The sequence below is a fragment of the Lissotriton vulgaris genome, chromosome 6, assembly GCF_964263255.1.
Source record: "Lissotriton vulgaris chromosome 6, aLisVul1.2, whole genome shotgun sequence".
In the NCBI taxonomy this organism is placed as follows: domain Eukaryota; kingdom Metazoa; phylum Chordata; class Amphibia; order Caudata; family Salamandridae; genus Lissotriton; species Lissotriton vulgaris.
Genome location: NC_141694.1, coordinates 835,772,080 through 835,789,687, shown reverse-complemented (window position 1 = coordinate 835,789,687; position 17,608 = coordinate 835,772,080). Strand labels below are relative to the sequence as shown.

Here is a 17,608-nt window from a genome sequence, read left to right as displayed (position 1 = left end):
AAACTTGATCTCAGGCGGGCGGAACGCCTCTCGAGACGTCAGTATTCCCCTCCTCTGCGAGTTCAGTACAGACAACTCCTTACCAACTACAAAAAAGCAGTCCTTAATGCCAAAACCTCTTATTTCACGGAGAGAGTATCGCTCTCCGTGAATAAACCCCGCGAAATCTTCTCTTTGGTTCGCAATCTTGCCACTTCTGATCGCTCCTCCCCCGGCTTGGTTCCCTCCCAACCCCTCTGTCTTTCACTCAATAACGTTTTTATTGACAAGATTGCGAAAATTAAAGCTAACATTCCTACTGTGCCTCAGACTATCCTCACCAGCCCTGCCACTCCCCCTTCTTCTTCCCTCGACACTTTCCCCCCTATCTCCCCTGACTTGTTTCACAACTACCTGTCTAAAGTTAAATCTGGTTCTCCTTTGGACGGCGCTCCTGCGCGTATCCTCAAAATCCTCTTCACTAATTGTCCTGGTCCTCCCCTCTCTCTTCTCAACTCCTCACTGGCCTCCGGTGCTGTCCCCTCTTCCTTTAAATCTGCTGTTGTTCTCCCTATTCTAAAAAAACCTGGTCTAGATCCTTCCCTCCCCGCTAATTTCCGTCCCATTTCTCTTCTCCCCTACTTGGGTAAGATCCTAGAGACCCACGTCACCTCCTGCCTCTCCTCATACATCGAGGACAATGGCCTTTTAGCTTCCCACCAGGCGGGCTTCCGCCCCAGCCATTCTACAGAAGCGGTGGTTCTAGCGGTCTTGGATGAACTCAAGGGCAAGGCAGATGTTAACCTTCCCCAAGCCTTGGTGCTTCTCGACTTGTCCGCTGCGTTTGACACGGTCGACCATTCCATTCTTCTCGACCGTGTCTGCGCAGCGGGCATTCGGGGCGCGGCCTTCTCCTGGCTAGCATCCTTTCTTCAGGATAGGCATCAGGCTGTTCATCTCTCTGGTTTCTCTGCCCCCTCCTGTCCGGTCACCTGTGGTGTTCCTCAGGGCTCCTCTCTTTCCCCTCTCCTCTTTAATCTGTACATCTGTCCCCTTGTCTCTTCTCTTCTCAAGCTGGGAGTCTCTGTATATAATTACGCAGATGACCTCCAGCTTGTCTTTGATCTGTCTTCTTCTCCCGATTCTATTCCTAAGTTAAGTTCCACCCTTATCTTTATCTCTGAGTGGATGAGCGCCAACCATCTTAAGCTCAACCCCGATAAGACGGAACTTGTCCTCACGGGTGGCCCTTCTAACCCTTGGTCCCCTGCACATTGGCCCCCTTCTTTTGGCCCCCCCCACGCCCTCTTCCTCTGTTCGTGCCCTTGGCATTAAAGTCAGCTCTGACTTAACCATGCACAGCCAGATCAGCTCTGTTGTGTCTTCATGTTTCCTTTCCCTCCGTCTTATTCGGAAAATATCTCGCTCTTTCACCATCGACGCGCTTAAAACCATAGTCTTGGCTTTAGTCATCTCACGCCTCGACTATGGCAATGGCCTGTACGTGGGCATCCCCTCCCACGAATCCCGACGTTTACAGGCCATTCAAAACCAGGCTGCCCGTCTCATTCTCTCCCTCCCCAAATCCTCTCACATTACCCCGGCTTTGAAATCCCTTCACTGGCTCCCCATCCACTTCAGATCCCTTTTCAAACTTGCTTGCTTTGCCTTTCGTGCCCACTCTCGCTCTGCCCCTGCTTACATCACTTCCCTCATTTCTTCCTATGTTCCCAGTCGCACCCTCCGCTCTTCCTCTCTCTCTCTTCTTCACATTCCCCGCTTCCGTAAATCCAGATCCGGGGGCACTCGTCTTTCCGTCTTGGCTCCACAGTTCTGGAATAGTCTCCCACTTCATCTTCGCTCCATTCCTATTTTTAGCCACTTCCGTAAAGCCTTAAAAACTTTTCTTTTCTCTTTGGCTTTCCCTTCTTAGGTTCCCTTGTGTCCCCCTCTGTGAGTTCTGACCCAGGTCCCCCAGCGCCAGGAAGCCGCTTGGCAGCAGTGCGCTTTATTAAATATTGTTTTCATTTCATTTCATTTTACACTCTTGTTTTGGGCTCTCTTGTGCTTCAGTTCTCCTAAAAAACAAGATAGTGGCCAACACTTCCTGGTTTTGACAGTTTGGAATGTTGACAGTCGACTGCCAGTCAATCAAAAACTCGCTCACGCACATAAGGGTACACGCACGTACGCGTACGGTACGCGTACAGTGAGTGCATATAGATATATAATTTGCTCAAATTCAATTTTCACAACAACTACTGGAGGGATTTTCACCAAATATAGAAAAGGCACTACTGCATGCCTGTCCCTACCATTTTGCCAAGTTTGGTGTAATTCCGTTCAGACGTTCGGGCTGTAGCCGTGTCTAAAGGTCCCATAGAAAATTCCATTTGAAACATTTCAAATTCAATTTTTTCAAGAACTACTGGAGGGATTTTCACCAAACATAGCAAAGGCAGATCTGCATACCAGGCCCTACCATTTTGCCAAGTTTGGTGTAATTCCATTAGGCCGTTCGGGCTGTAGCCGTGTCTAAAGGTCCCCATGGAAATTAACATGGGGAAAACACGTTTTGGGACCCCCCTTTCGGCCCCCGCTTGACGAATCCCCCCAAAACTTTCAGGGAAGGAGCGAAGCGGAGCTGGCCAAAATTCTGGACTATTACACACAGATTCCTCAATTGGCCCCAAAGTTATTCCCAATAGAATGTTGAGCGCATATAGATATATAATTTGCTCAAATTCAAATTCTCAACAACTACTGGAGGGATTTTCACCAAATATAGAAAAGGCACTACTGCATACTTGTCCCTACCATTTTGCCAAGTTTGGTGTAATTCCATTCAGCAGTTCGGGCTGTAGCCGTGTCTAAAGGTCCCTATGGAAATTAACATGGGGAAAACACGTTCTCTCGGCCCCCGCTTGACTAATCCCCCGAAACTTTCAGGGAAGGAGCGGAGCGGAGCAAAGCAATTTTAAGGAAAATTACACGCAGATTCCTCAATCGGCGCCAAAGTTATTCCCAATAGAATGTTGGGGATTTCCTATGGTAACTAGATCCTAACTATATATACCTATTGGCGACCGCCAGTAGGTGATATATATATATATATCTAGATATATATATATATTTATATATATATATATATATATATATATATATATATATTATATATATATATATATATATATATCACTGAAAAAACCATAGGTTTCAGGCCTTATATAGTTAGGAATTAGCATTTAAAAAACCTTTAAAATTCACTCAAAAAACTATAAGTTTTAGGGGTGTTATAGTTAGCTGGACATTTCACTAATACAAAACCATTGAAATTGCTCCTATATAGTTAGTACTAACTATATTTCGCGCACCCGCAATCCACTGCTGATGATGTCACATATTACATCATTCATGACATGGTCAGTGACATCGCTGATGACATCTCAAATGACATCACAGATGACATCATCCAGTGAATGTGGTTTGCTTCGTTATTTAATTATGCATTATATATATAGCAATTTGCATTGAAGAATGAGTGGATATATAAAAATAAATATTTGGATGGAGGATTTAGTAGCAGTGTAATTGACTGTTTACTTGACCAATTTATAGTGTCTCACTAAATATTGTGGATAGTGACTAAACTGTGTGAATATCTGTATCACTTTGTCAGTTGTTGTGTAAACTGGTTCTCCAGTTGGTTACTAGCTATGTGAAAGTCTATATTAGTTATAGATTAGTTAACTGAGTATTGGTATGGGAGAGTGAATGTGTGTGTGGTTCGGTGGGGGGGTGGGTGACTGCCCAAAGATGTGTGAATAGTTGATTCACTAGATATATGAAGTTAAAACTACATGTTCTAACAGTTGTTTGGGTGAGTGAATATCTTTATGGGTGTGGTGATGAGCAAATATATTTCTCAATGGTACATGTCCAACAAACTAGAAAAATACAAGGCAGTGTATGTGTCAGTTGTTGTATATAAATAAGTATACATAAGACTCAATGATTGTGTGAGTGACTGTATGGATAACTGTATACTTGTAATAATGATTTTATAATTCACTAAGTATGACTTACTATCTAAATGAATAGATGAAGTTGTGTTTGTATAAGTGTGTAGCTAAGTAAATATGTAAGTATGATCCATTGTTTGCATAAGTGAGTAGGATGACTTCATATGTGAATAGGATGTGTGCTGGTGTGTAATGCCGATATAGGTGCATAAGTATTTTTGATAGGGTTCTATTGTTCATTGACAGCATGTATAAGTGAATCTACAGGTAAGTGATTAGATGTGTGTATACATCTATGAATCACTGAGTGGGTTTTTAGATACTTGTATTGCTGTGACAATGGATTCAAATATGATACTCTGTATTTTACAAAGAGTGAGGAAAGATTTTACTAGTGTATGAAAAGGTGTATGTGATTGTCACGTGGATGATGTCATCAGTGATGTCATTTGAGATGTCATCAGTGATGTCACTGACCATGTCATGAATGATGTAATATGTGGCATCATCAGCAGTGGATTGCGGGTGTGCGAAATATAGTTAGTACAACTAACTATATAGGAGCAATTTCAATGGTTTTGTATTAGTGAAATGTCCAGCTAACTATAACACCCCTAAAACTTATAGTTTTTTCAGCGAATTTTAAAGGTTTTTTAAATGCTAATTCCTAACTATATAATGCCTGAAACCTATGGGTTTTTCAGTGAATTTCAAAGGTTTTTAAAATGCTAATTCCTAACTATATGAGGCCTGAAACATATGGTTTTTTCAGTGAATTTGCAATGTTTTTTAAATGCTAATTCCTAACTATATAAGGCCTGAAACCTATGTTTTTTTCAGTGAATTTCAAATGTTTTTTAATGGTAATTCCTAACTATATAAGACCTGAAAACTATATAAGATCTGAAAGCCCACCAGGAATCTCCAGTATGTGCCAGGAGACTGCATTGCAGAGAGGTGTAATGAAGCCACTCCCCTTTTTACACCTCTTTGTAACGCAGCTCCCGGGCGTGTTTGCAGAGGGGGAACTAATTCCTCTTGCATACTGGGGGTCCCTGGGGGCCAACTAGCCCACTGTGAACCTGCAGTATGCGCCAGGGGGCTGCATTGCAGAGAGGTGTAATGAGGCCACACCCTTTTTTACACCTCTCTGCAACGCAGCCCCCGTGCATGTTTGAAGAGGGGGAACTAATTCCCCTTGCATATTGGGGGCCCCTGGGGGCCAACTAGCCCACCTGGAACCTCCAGTATGCGCCAGGGTGCTGCATTGCACAGAGGTGTAATGAGGCTATGCCCCTTGTTACACCTCTCTGCAACGCAGCCCCCTTGCGCGTTTGCAGAGGGGGAACTATTTCCCCTTGCATACTGGGGGTCCCTGGGGGCCAACTAGCCCACCAGGATCCTCCAGTATGCGCCAGGGGGCTGCATTGCAGAGAGGTGTAATGAAGCCACTCCCCTTGTTACACCTCTCTGCAGCGCAGCCCCCTGGCGCGTTTTCAGAGGAGGAACTAATTCCCCTTGCATACTGGGGGTCCCTGGGGGCCAACTAGCCCACCAGGATCCTCCAGTATGTGCATGGGGGCTGTATTGGAGAGAGATGTAATGAGGCCACACCCTTTTTTACACCTCTGTGTAACGCAGCCCCCGTGCATGTTTGAAGAGGGGGAACTAATTCCCTTTGCATACTGGGGGTCCCTGGGGGTTACCTAGCTCACCTGGAACCTCCAGCATGCGCCAGGGGGCTGCATTGCACAGAGGTGTAATGAGGCTATGCCCCTTTTTACACCTCTCTGCATCGCAGCCCACTGGCGCGTTTGCAGAGGGGGAACAAATTCCCCTTCCATACTGGGGGTCCCTGGGGGCCAACTAGCCCACCAGGAGCCTCCAGTATGCGCCAGGGGGCTGTGTTGCTTTGCCCCGGAGGGCAGCGGTCCCCGGGGCAGTGTGGGGGGGATTGGGCACCCCCCACACTTCTTTATCACTATGCCCCCGGGATTTGGTCCCCCTGGGGGGTAATTTAAAAAAAACATACCTGGTTTTAAAAAACAAATATATTTTGGCCTTGGGGGTCCTTGTGGGACCACCTTAGCAGGCCTAGGGGGTCAGGGTGTTTCTATCCTGCCCCCTTTTTGTGTTCTACACATTTGTTTTTCTGCTTTCTTTTGCCTCAGTCTAATGAGCACAAGATGGCTGCCAACACTTCCTGGTTTGGAGTGTTGACAGCCAATAAGCATGCAGCTTTCTCGGAAAGGTACGCGCACTGTCCGCATACCGTACGCGTTCGTACGCGGACCCGGGCGCGCACGGTACGCGCACCCTGCGATTTAAAAAAATATATATATTTTTTTTTTTGCCTTGGGGGGTCCTAGTGGGACCCCCTGAGCAGGCCTAGGGGGTCAGGGTGCTTCTACCCTGCCCCCTTTTTGAGTTCTACACGTTTGTTTTTCTGCTTTCTTGTGCCTCAGTCTACCGAGGCACAAGATGGCTGCCAACAATTTATGTTTTGGAGTGTTGACAGACATTGGCAGCCAATCAGCATGCAGCTCACGCACGCAAAGGTCCGTGCACGTCCGCGCACGTCCGCGCACGTATATATAAATATATATATATTATAGTTAGCTGGACCTTTTACTCATACAAAACCATTGAACTTCCCCCATTATAGTTAGTTGTACTCACTATAACTCGCGCGCCCTCAATCCACTGCTGATGATGTCACATATTACATCATTCATGACATGGCCAGTGACATCTCTGATGACATCACTGATGACATCTCAAATGACATCACTGATGACATCAACCAGTGAATGTGGTTTGCTTTGATATTTAAATATGTATTATAAATACACTACTTGGCATTGAAGAATGAGTGGATATATAAATATAAATGTGTGGATGGTGGATTTAGTAACAGTGTCATTGATTGTTTCCTTGACTAATTTGTAGAGTCTCACCTTATATAATGTGTAGTTACTAAACTGTGTGAAAGTCTTTAATGCTTTGTCTTAATTGCTATGTTAAAGACTATATTTGTTATTGGTTTCTTAACTGGGTATTTGTATGGGTAAATGAATGTCTATGTAGTTTGGTGGGGGGGGGTGTGATTGCCAAAAAATGTGTGAATAGTTCATTCAGTAGGTATATGAGGTTAAGACTACATGTTATAACAGTTGTTTCAGTGAGTGTATATGTTTATGGGTGTGGTGGTGATGAAATATTTCTCTCAATGGTACATCTCCATTAAACTTGAAAAAAAGGTAGTGTATGTGACAGTTATATCTAATTAAGTGTGTCTAAGACTTAGTGATGGTATGAGTCACTATATGGATAACTGTATACTTGTAATAGTGATTTTATAACACACTAAGTGTGAGTTACTATCTATATAAATAGATGAAGTGGTGTTTGTATAAGTGTGTAGGTGAGTAAATGCACGTATAATCAATTGTTTGCATAAGTCAGAAGGATGTCTTTATAAGTGAATACAATGTGTGCTGGTGTGTAATGTTGAATCAGGCGTATAAGTATATTTCATAGTGTTCTGTTGATTATTCACTGCATATAACACTGAATCTATAGGTAAGAGTTTAGATGTGTGTATAGTTCTATGAATAACTGAGTGGGTGTTTAGAAATTTCTATTGGTTTGTCAATGGTTTCAAATATGGCACTTTCTATTTTACAGTGAGTGATGAAAGATTATACTAGTGTGTGATGAGGTGTATTTGATTGGCACATGGATGATGTCATCAGGTCATCAGTGATGTCACTGACCATGTCATGAATGATGCACTTTTTGTGACGCTCCGGTGGCGCAGAAGACTGAGTGATATTTACCAGGCAGGACTAAGCCACTTTTTGTGGCGTAATCCTGCCTGATTAATATCAGTCCCTTTTAACGCAGTGTCCTGCGTTAAAGGGGTGTGCAGTGGGTGTTGCTGGGGGCGTTCCCAGCAGCATCCATGGACTTGAGTAATTTATAGCATCCTCAAAGTCAGTCTTTCAAAAATTCCAAAGTATAGGACATGATAATCCAAATCCAAATGTTTCTCAAGAAAAGTCACTAACTGTGTCCATGGGTCATATCTGCCCAAATGCCGGTATTCCGAACGATTGAAAATGACTTTTCTTGAAAAACATTTGGATTTGGATTATCAGGTCCTATACTTTGGAATTTTTGAAAGACTGACTTTGAGGATGCTATACATTACTCAAGTCTGTCCGAATTGTGTGAGTAAAATTGATACCGAGTCACTTTCAATAAGAATGTACTTACGTCTCGTCTAACATTTGGAAGAAATATCTAGTTATATGACAACAGGATACCGACATACCTTGAAGGAAATAAGAACGCCCTGAAGAAGTTCTGTTGTACAGAACAAAACGCGTCGGCTGGCTGTGGTACATAAACTTAAGGAAAATAAAAGCATTTGAATATACACCAAGATTCAGCACTTCAATAAGGACTCTAAATGATATGATTTGATTGGACTTGTTGTGCAAGTGGTGCTGTGCCAAACTTTGTAATATTCTCCACTACTCTCTACTACTCACTCTCTACTACTCCACTACTCTCTAATACTCACTCTCTACTACTCTACTACTCTCTACTACTCTCTCTACTACTCACTCCCTACTACTCACTATCTACTACTCTCTACTACTCACTCTCAACAACTCTCTACTCCCTACTACTCACTCTCTACTACTCTCTCTCTACTAATCACTCTCTACTACTCACTCTCTACTACCCACTCTCTACTACTCACTCTCCTACTCACTCTCTATTACTCACTCTCTACTACTCACTCTCTACTACTCACTCTCTACTTCTCACTCTCTACTTCTCACTCTCTACTACTCTCTACTACTCACTCTACTACGCACTCTCTACTACTCTCTACTACTCACTCTCTAATACTCTCTCTCTACTACTCTCTACTACTCACTCTACTACTCACTCTCTACTACTCTCTACTATTCTCTACTATTCTCTCTCTCTGCTACTCGCTCTCTGCTACTCAGTCTCTACTACTCTCTGCTACTCACTCTCTACTACTCACTCTCTACTACTCTCTACTACTCACTCTTTACTACTCTCTACTACTCACTCTCTACTGCTCTCTACTACTCACTCTACTACTTACTCTCTACTACTCTCTACTACTCACTCTCTACTACTCTCTACTACTCACTCTACTATTCACTCTCCTACTCTCTACTACTCACTCTCTGCTACTCTCTCTACTGCTCCCTACTACTCTCTACTAATCACTCTCTACTCTCTATTACTCACTCTCTACTCTCTACCTCTCTACCTATCTCTACTACTCTCTCTACCTCTACCTCTCTACCTCTCTACCTCTACACCTCTACCTCGCTACCTCTCTCTAAACGCACACATATATATATGCATATATATATGCATATGCATTTATATATCCAACCAAAGCGCAGGTACCCATTTAGGGAGAAGCCACACACGAAATGGATGCAAAACTCCTTTATTTTCAACAGCTTGCTAGCTGGCTTCCAGCACCAGCATGATTCACCAACAGCTGCCATACGCGTTTCGAGAGGCAACGCTCTCTTCGTCAGTGGCTAAAGTTCATCGATGGCTTGGGTGTGCCCCTTAAGTATTCAATCTCCGCCCCCTAGGCGTGTAGAGTCACAGGGGCATTTCTGGGATTTGTAGTCTTTTTAAGTTCAAGCGGAGCACTCCAGCGTACATCGTTGAAATAATAAAATCACAGTGGATTGTGAAAACATGAGCGCCTTCTACCAGCCCTGCTTTCCAGTTGTTGAAGGAGTGGCCATGGTTCTCTCCTGCAGAGTCACAAAGCCTTCGTGTACTTGTTGTCCTCAGTGGGTTTCAACCGTGGTTCTGCGCACAGCAGGCTTCTCCCCACGACCGGGACGGCCGTCATAACATCCAACCAAAGCGCAGGTACCCATTTAGGGAGAAGCCACACACGAAATGGATGCAAAACTCCTTTATTTTCAACAGCTTGCTAGCTGGCTTCCAGCACCAGCATGATTCACCAACAGCTGCCATACGCGTTTCGAGAGGCAACGCTCTCTTCGTCAGTGGCTAAAGTTCATCGATGGCTTGGGTGTGCCCCTTAAGTATTCAATCTCCGCCCCCTAGGCGTGTAGAGTCACAGGGGCATTTCTGGGATTTGTAGTCTTTTTAAGTTCAAGCGGAGCACTCCAGCGTACATCGTTGAAATAATAAAATCACAGTGGATTGTGAAAACATGAGCGCCTTCTACCAGCCCTGCTTTCCAGTTGTTGAAGGAGTGGAATCGTTGGATGCATTTATATATATGTATGTGTATATATATATATATACAAATAAACCACCAAAGAGCCCTCGCGCTCTGAGAAGGCACACAGCGCTCTCCCGACTTCAAGTGTTGCTTGCCTCTCTCTCACTCGTGATTCCGCCATCCAAGCATTTTTCCAGTAGTCGACGCGTTTCGAGGCTGGTACGCCTCTTCTTCCAGGACAGGGCAGGGAGGGGGTAAGAAAACAAACACTGCTCGCTTCATTCTCCATTTATTTCATAGAATGAAACACCGCCCTAAGTGGGCGTGGCCTTGTCATCACATCCAGCGGCATGCTGCTACTTATAGTCCAATGGGCAGTGAAGAGTATGTAACCTATAGTAGGCTCTGTCCCCCTTCCTTATTATGCCGTATTGTACACCTTACGGTAAGGAGGAAGGTTCAAAATTCACGAGTTTTTGAGGATCGTCCCCACCAACAGCCTTCCGCACTCAGCTGCACAGTCCAAAACTGAGCCGGAGTTGGTGCCCTTCTCCACGGCTAGGGTCAGCCGTGCAACAAATAAACCACCAAAGAGCCCTCGCGCTCTGAGAAGGCACCCATTGAGACGTCGGAAGACCCGACCATTGGAAGGCAGGCGGGACCTTTTCATCAGATAACCACTACATGGATATCCTCCCCGACACCCCAAGTTGATGGAAGGACCCGACCCACAGTTCTCACTATATGAATCCTCGATGGATCGTTCAAACAGATAACTTTGCCACCGAACCTGCTATTCTATCTTACATGCAGTTTCAATTTTCCATCACACGGAACCCCCCTCATTGGTAAACGCGGTGGACCGCATGTGCAGAGTTGCAACAAAATCAATCGTTTTTTGGAATATCATCTCCAGAGTTTCCTGATACATTGAACCTAGCAAAACAAGGTTCATTTGGAAATGTCATGGCTTCCTGATGAAGGCCCTCAGCCGAAACGCGCGTAGTTACCCTTAGCCATGTTTTTAGATTGAAATGATTAGTTTAACTAGTACCCTGAACATAGTCTCCATACAATGAAGTGTTATGCAATGTACTGAAAACTGAAATGAACAAATTTGTACAGCATTCCGTATAGGTAGATTGATTATCACATGTACAGAGGAGATAAAAAACGTTTGCTTTTTAAATCACAAAGAAATCTTTCAAAATAAATCAATTAAAATATATATTTTTGTACCATGCACACTGTTTAGATATAGTCATTACTGTCTGATGTCAGTTTATGTCCACTAATTAAATCTGTTCCTAATTATTTGTTCTTTCAACCGGTTTATATATATATATATACATACATATATAAACATATATAATCTGCATATCTATATAAATACAAATATAAATGCATGCGTACAAATAAATATATGCATACATATGCATGTTATTTACATGATAGTTTGAAAAACACTAATAAAAGCAAAGCTAAAAAGCCACCTCATTACAAACAGAATGACTTTAACTTAAACGAGGGCGAGATGTATTGTATTTTCAATGCTTGTTTACTTTGGTTCCATCAAGAAGGCATTCAGATGTGTCACACATGTGCCATAAATTCTGAATGTTAGCACTCTAGTTGTTCATTAGATCACTGTAGTAAAGCTACTGCTCACCAGGGAAGTCTGCTGCTGGTATTCAAAGTGCTAGTTTCAGTCTGCATGTTAGATTTTTTTTAATGAAATAGAAGAGGATTTGAGAAGTCACTCAAAATGTGCCCTAATTTTTCTTTCTGAAGCACTAATCATGATTTCTATGGCAAAATTAACCCCCTCATTTTTCTCCTTTTTAAATTAAATGTTTTCAGACTTACCACTTCATTCCAATCAAGATGGCTTCTGGTGTGCCATACTTTTGTCATAAGTAAAACTGTTAGCGCTCTAGTTGTTCTTTAGAACACTCTGGGACATTCTGTCATTGGGCTATACTTGGGCTACATCTGGGTGATATTTGGGCTAAATTTGGGCTCTTTTGTCTCTGGTGACCATCTTGGGAGACTGCATGTCAGAATTTTTGAATGAAATAGAAGAGGATTTGAGAAGTCACTCAAAATGTGCCCTAATTTTTCTTTTTGCAGCACTAATCATACTTTCTATGGCAAAATATACCCCCTCATTTTGTTCCTTTTTACATTAAACGTTTTAAGAGTTACTACTTTATTCCAATCAAGATGTCTTCAGGTGTGCCATACCTTTGTAATAAGTAGGACTGTTAGCGCTCTAGTTGTTCTTTAGAACACTCTAGGAGGCTGCAGTAGAACACAAAGGAATCAACTGACAGTCTCTGTCCTTGTTGGATGTACATGTTTTACTGAGAATGTCAGACTTCATTCTCACACACATGACTGAGAAAGATAATGTGAATTTACAGAAAATATGCTTTCAGTTTAGCTTATAGATCCCCTTCCAAACCACTGTGGGAAAAGCATGGGATAATAGTTTTCTTTCAAACATGATTCATGATATCCCAGCAGAAGGCTTTTTCACATGGTAAAATCACCTTAGAACACACCACAATTCCTAAAATGAGTATGGTACCATCAACAAATTGTTTATAATGTAACTAAAGTCCTAAAACCTTCTATTAACTGCAATGCTTTGTAATGAGGTGCTATCATGTATATCGGTCCCAAGATGGTTGCCAACACTTCTTGGATGAATTGCTGACAGCCAATCAGATCTCACGATGAGATGTGTGGTTAGGCTCCGCCAAGATATATACATTTTTTTACTTTTAATTTTCTCAGGAACTACTGGAGAGATTTACACCATTTAAGCAAAAGCGTGATCTGCGAATCAGACTCTACCATTTTGCCAAATTTCTAGTAATTCCGTTCAGCCGTTCGGGCTGTAGCCGTGTCTAATCGTCCTACGGAAAATAACATGGGTAAAACACGTTTTGGGACCCCCCCGTTTTTCTCAGCCCCCACTTGACGAATCCCCCCAAAACTTTCAGGGAAGGAGCGGAGCGGGCCATCTTCTTTGAGAAATTCGCGAAGATTCATCAACCGGCGCCAAAGTTATTCCCAATAGAATGTTGCGGATTTCCTATGGAAACTAGGTCCTAACTATATATACCTACTGGCGACCGCCAGTAGGTATATATATATCTATATATATATATATATATATATATATATATATATATATATATATATATATATATATATATATATATATATATATATATATATATATATATATATATGTATATATTATATATATATATATATGTATATATATATATATATATATATATATATATATATATATATATATATATATATACATAAGCAACTGGAGCCTCATAAACATCAGAGCTGAATAATGCTGTAAGGACACCACATTATATCATAAAAACATGCAATAGAAACAGGGAAAAACGACAATAAAACATGTTTTGAATCTGTTTTAATGCTCAGCAGACAGCAGTAAACCTCATAAAGGACTGGAAGCATAGACAGCTCCCAGGCTGCATTGCAAAAAACACAGTCTAAAAAGACTGAAATGCTAACTCATAGCAACATAGAGATAAACTGGCACCATGCCTTTAAGGCACTCATGACCCCCAGCTTCCCATCATGCCTCAGGGATGACAGTCAGGTCAGTAGTTCTTTGCGGTGACTAAAAAGCCATGGCACAAAGAGTTGACAATACCTTCAAAATACCATAATCCTTTGCCCGGGGAGGCGGGAGGGTTGCTTATGACTTTGATGAGGATACCCATGGAAGAGAACTAGGATTACAGGTAAGTAACTAATCCTTCTCTTCCAGGGGATCCTCATCAATAGTCATAAGCACTAGAATAGAATAGCGAGCCACACCTCATCCACCAGCGGGCAAAGGAAAATAAAGGCAAATAAAGGCACATTAACCGATAAGCTCAGATAACTAAGCCAGGATAGATAAAAAACTATCTGAACAGATTCCTCAAGGAGGCTTGGCCTACTTGAGTATCAGCTCTGGAATTGGATTCTAGACAATAATGCCTGGTGAAGGTGTGAACTGATCTCCAGGACGCAGCCTTGCATATTTCTGACATTGGAACATCATGCAAGAAAGCCACTGTTGCCACTTTCCCCCTAGCGGAGTGTGCTTTAGGCGACAACAACAAGGGTCTTTTAGCCTGCTGGTAAGCCAATTTTATGCAGGATACGATCCACCTGGAAATGGATCTTTTAGAAGCTGGGAAGCCTGTCCTCATGGCACCATAATTTAAGAATAACTGATCCGTTTTCCATATGCCCTTGGTCCCCTCTAGATAGAATTTAAGAACCCTTCTGAGGTCCAAGGAATGCAACGACCTCTCAGCAGGAGTCGCGGGGCTTGGAAAAAAGGATGGCAGTGAGATTGACTGATTAATATGAAAATCAGACACAACCTTAGGTAAAAAAGAAGGGTGAGCCCTTAAGACAACCCTGTTATGGTGAAAAACCGTGTAAGGCTCTTTCGCACACAGAGTTCGGATTTCACTTACTCTGCACGCTGATGTTATCGCTACTAGAAAAGCGGCCTTCCAAGACAAATGCTGAAAAGAGGCCTTGTGAATTGGCTCAAAAGGGGGGCCCATTAATTTGGATAGGACCAGATTCAGCTCCCATGGAGGAGAAGGGTTTAGAACATGGGGATATACTTTTTTTAACCTCTGCAAGAAGTCCTTGACCATCTGCATTTGGAAAAAGGAGGGTTGGCTAGGTGATTTTCTGTATGCCGTAATGGCTGCCAAATGAACCCTGATCGCAGCCTACTTTAACCCTGATTTAGCTAGATACAGAAGGTAAGGAAGAATGACATCCTCCTGCCCCTTTGTAGGATCAAAGTGATGTTCTACACACCAAAGGAAGAACCTCTTCCACTTGAGCGCATATGACGCTCGTGTGGAGGATCTTTTGGCCTCTTTCAAAATGTACATGCAATATTGTGGCAGTTTCAAATGTCCGTATTGGAGAACCTCAGGAGCCATGCTGTCAAGTTCAGAGAGGGAACGTTGGGATGGAGAATCTTCCCGTCCATCTTTTCAGCAGGTCCGCTCTGCAAGGCAGTCTCCTGTGTGGAAGTACCGACAACTGATCCGGGTACCATCACTGCCGCGGCCAGTCTTCATGTTGGATCTGATGAGCTTCGACACCACCTTTGGGATCAGAGGCAGGGGAGGAAAGGCGTAGGCAAATGTCCCTGACCAATCCATCAAAAGCGCATTCCCTCTTGTCCCTGGATGGTGGAATCTGGACGTGAAGGCGTGGCATTTTTTGTTTTCGTTGTCTGCAAATAAATCTATTGATGGACGACCCCAACGATGGAAAAGATCCGCCACCACCTCGTCGTGTAGCACTCAGTCTGGCTGATCTTCGAAGTGCCGGCTGGAGGTGTCCGCATTGATGTTTTGCTCTCCTGGAAGGTGTACTGCTACACTGAGAGGTTTCGGGCCAGCAGCCAGTGCCTGATCGCCTGAGACTCCAGGGAGAGAGGGCGTGACCGTGTACCTCCCTGCTTGTTTAGATAAAACATGGTGGTCATGTTGTCTGTTTGGATCAGGACGGGGCTGGACTTGATCGCCGGAAGAAAAGCTTTCAGAGCAAGGTGGACTGCTTGTAATTCAAACATGTTAATGTGATAGGACTGTTCCTACGTGGACCACCATCCCTGCATCTGAAGGCACCCCATGTGCGCCCCCATCCTTGCAGAGAGGCATCCGTCACCAACGATTGTACTGGAAGTGTCTGGTGAAATGGAACTCCCACCAACAGATTTTGAGTCTGAGTCCACCACTTGATGGAGGATCTTTCTGCTTGGGAGAGCACAATTCGATCTTCCCAGCGACCCATTGCTTGATCGCACTTGTCTTCAAGATCTTGCTGCAGTGGCCGCATTCTCAGCCAGGTGTTGGGGATGAGAAATATGCAGGAAGCCATTGATCCCAACAGGGATGCCACCTGCCAGACGGTTGGATGTTCCGTCTGAAGCAGAGTCCTGCACTTCTGCTGCATCAAAGAAAGCCTCTCCTCCGAAGGAAACGCTTTTCCTGTGCTTGTATCCAGAACTGATCCTAGGTAGTGGCTCGTCTGGGTGGGTTGCTGCACTGACTTCTCCATGTTGACATGAAGGCCCAGGTCATGTAACTGCTGCAGACAAACTTGGAAGTCGCTCCCCACCTGTCAAGGGGATGGTCCTTTGAGAATCCAGTCGTCCAAGTACGGATAGATGAACAGACCTCTTCTGTGCTGGGTTGCTGCCACCACTGCTATGCACTTGGTAAAGACTCGTGGGGCGGACTTGAGCCCGAAGGGCAAGACTTTGTACTGGTAGTGTTAGTGTCTGACCACAAACCGCAGATACTTGCGGTGACGCAGAGCAATAGGTATGTGGAAGTACGCATCTTGGAGGTCCACCAAACACATCCAGTCTCCTACTTGTAGATGTGGACATATTTGATAAAGGGACAACATGCGAAACTTCTCCTTGACGATGACTCTGTTCAGAAGGCGAAGTCCCAGGATAGGTCTGAACTTGTGCTCCTGATCTTTTTGGGCACAAGAAAGTACCTGGAGTAGACTCCCTTTCCTCGCTAAGAGGGAGGAACTTCTTCTATAGCTTGTTTTTGTAGAAGAGCTTTCACCTCCTGCCGGAGTAACTTTAGTTGGTGAGGATGAGATCTTTTTGGAGGAATGGCCTTTGGAACCACACAGAAATGTAGTGTGTATCCATTGTGCAGTATATTGAGCACCCAACGATCTTTTGTGATGATGCACCACTCTGCCAGATGTTCCGAAGGACTTCCTCCCACTGGAGTGGGCAACGGCGCCAGAGGAAGCCACTGCTCATGACTTCCCTCCTGTTCTGGCCGTGGTAGAGAGTGTTGCTGGTGACCACCTCGACCTCTGTTAGATTTACGGCCCTGATATTAGGACTTGCCCTAGTTCTTGCCTTGGGACCACTGAGGGGTTTGAACTCTCTGTTGGGAACGCTTGCGCTGGTTGGGCTTGTACCAACGCTTGAACTCTTTCTTTTTTTCCAAGCCGACGGCCTTGAGGTATCAAGCTCAGCCTTCATTCTACTCATCTCCTCATCTGCCTGGGTGCCAAAGAGAGAGGAACCAGAGAATGGGAGGTTTAAGATTCTCTGCTGCTCATCAGGTTTGAGCCCTGTCATCCTCAACCACAATGATCTTCTGGCGCAGATCCCATGAGCGTAAGAATGCGCTGATAGCGTAGTGCCGTCCGCTGCTGTACTGATCATCTGGTTTGCCACCAGAGATCCTTTGGTGACTAAGTCTTTCTGGTCTTC

The 17,608-nt window shown here is 43.8% G+C and overlaps 2 protein-coding genes across 2 annotated transcripts in view; both read right to left on the bottom strand.

Moving 5' to 3' along the window:
* Positions 1-16,416, bottom strand: part of LOC147708074 (uncharacterized) — a 38,285-nt gene extending 21,869 nt beyond the window's left edge. Inside the window, exon 1 of the mRNA XM_086925103.1 lies at positions 16,066-16,416. Coding sequence (XP_086781229.1) covers positions 16,066-16,416 — 351 coding nt within the window. The remainder of the gene's footprint in view (positions 1-16,065) is intronic.
* The window catches only part of LOC147708073 (potassium/sodium hyperpolarization-activated cyclic nucleotide-gated channel 1-like), a 2,256,393-nt gene that overhangs the window by 1,493,353 nt on the left and 745,432 nt on the right, over positions 1-17,608 (bottom strand). The gene's annotated exons all lie outside the window — the stretch shown is intronic.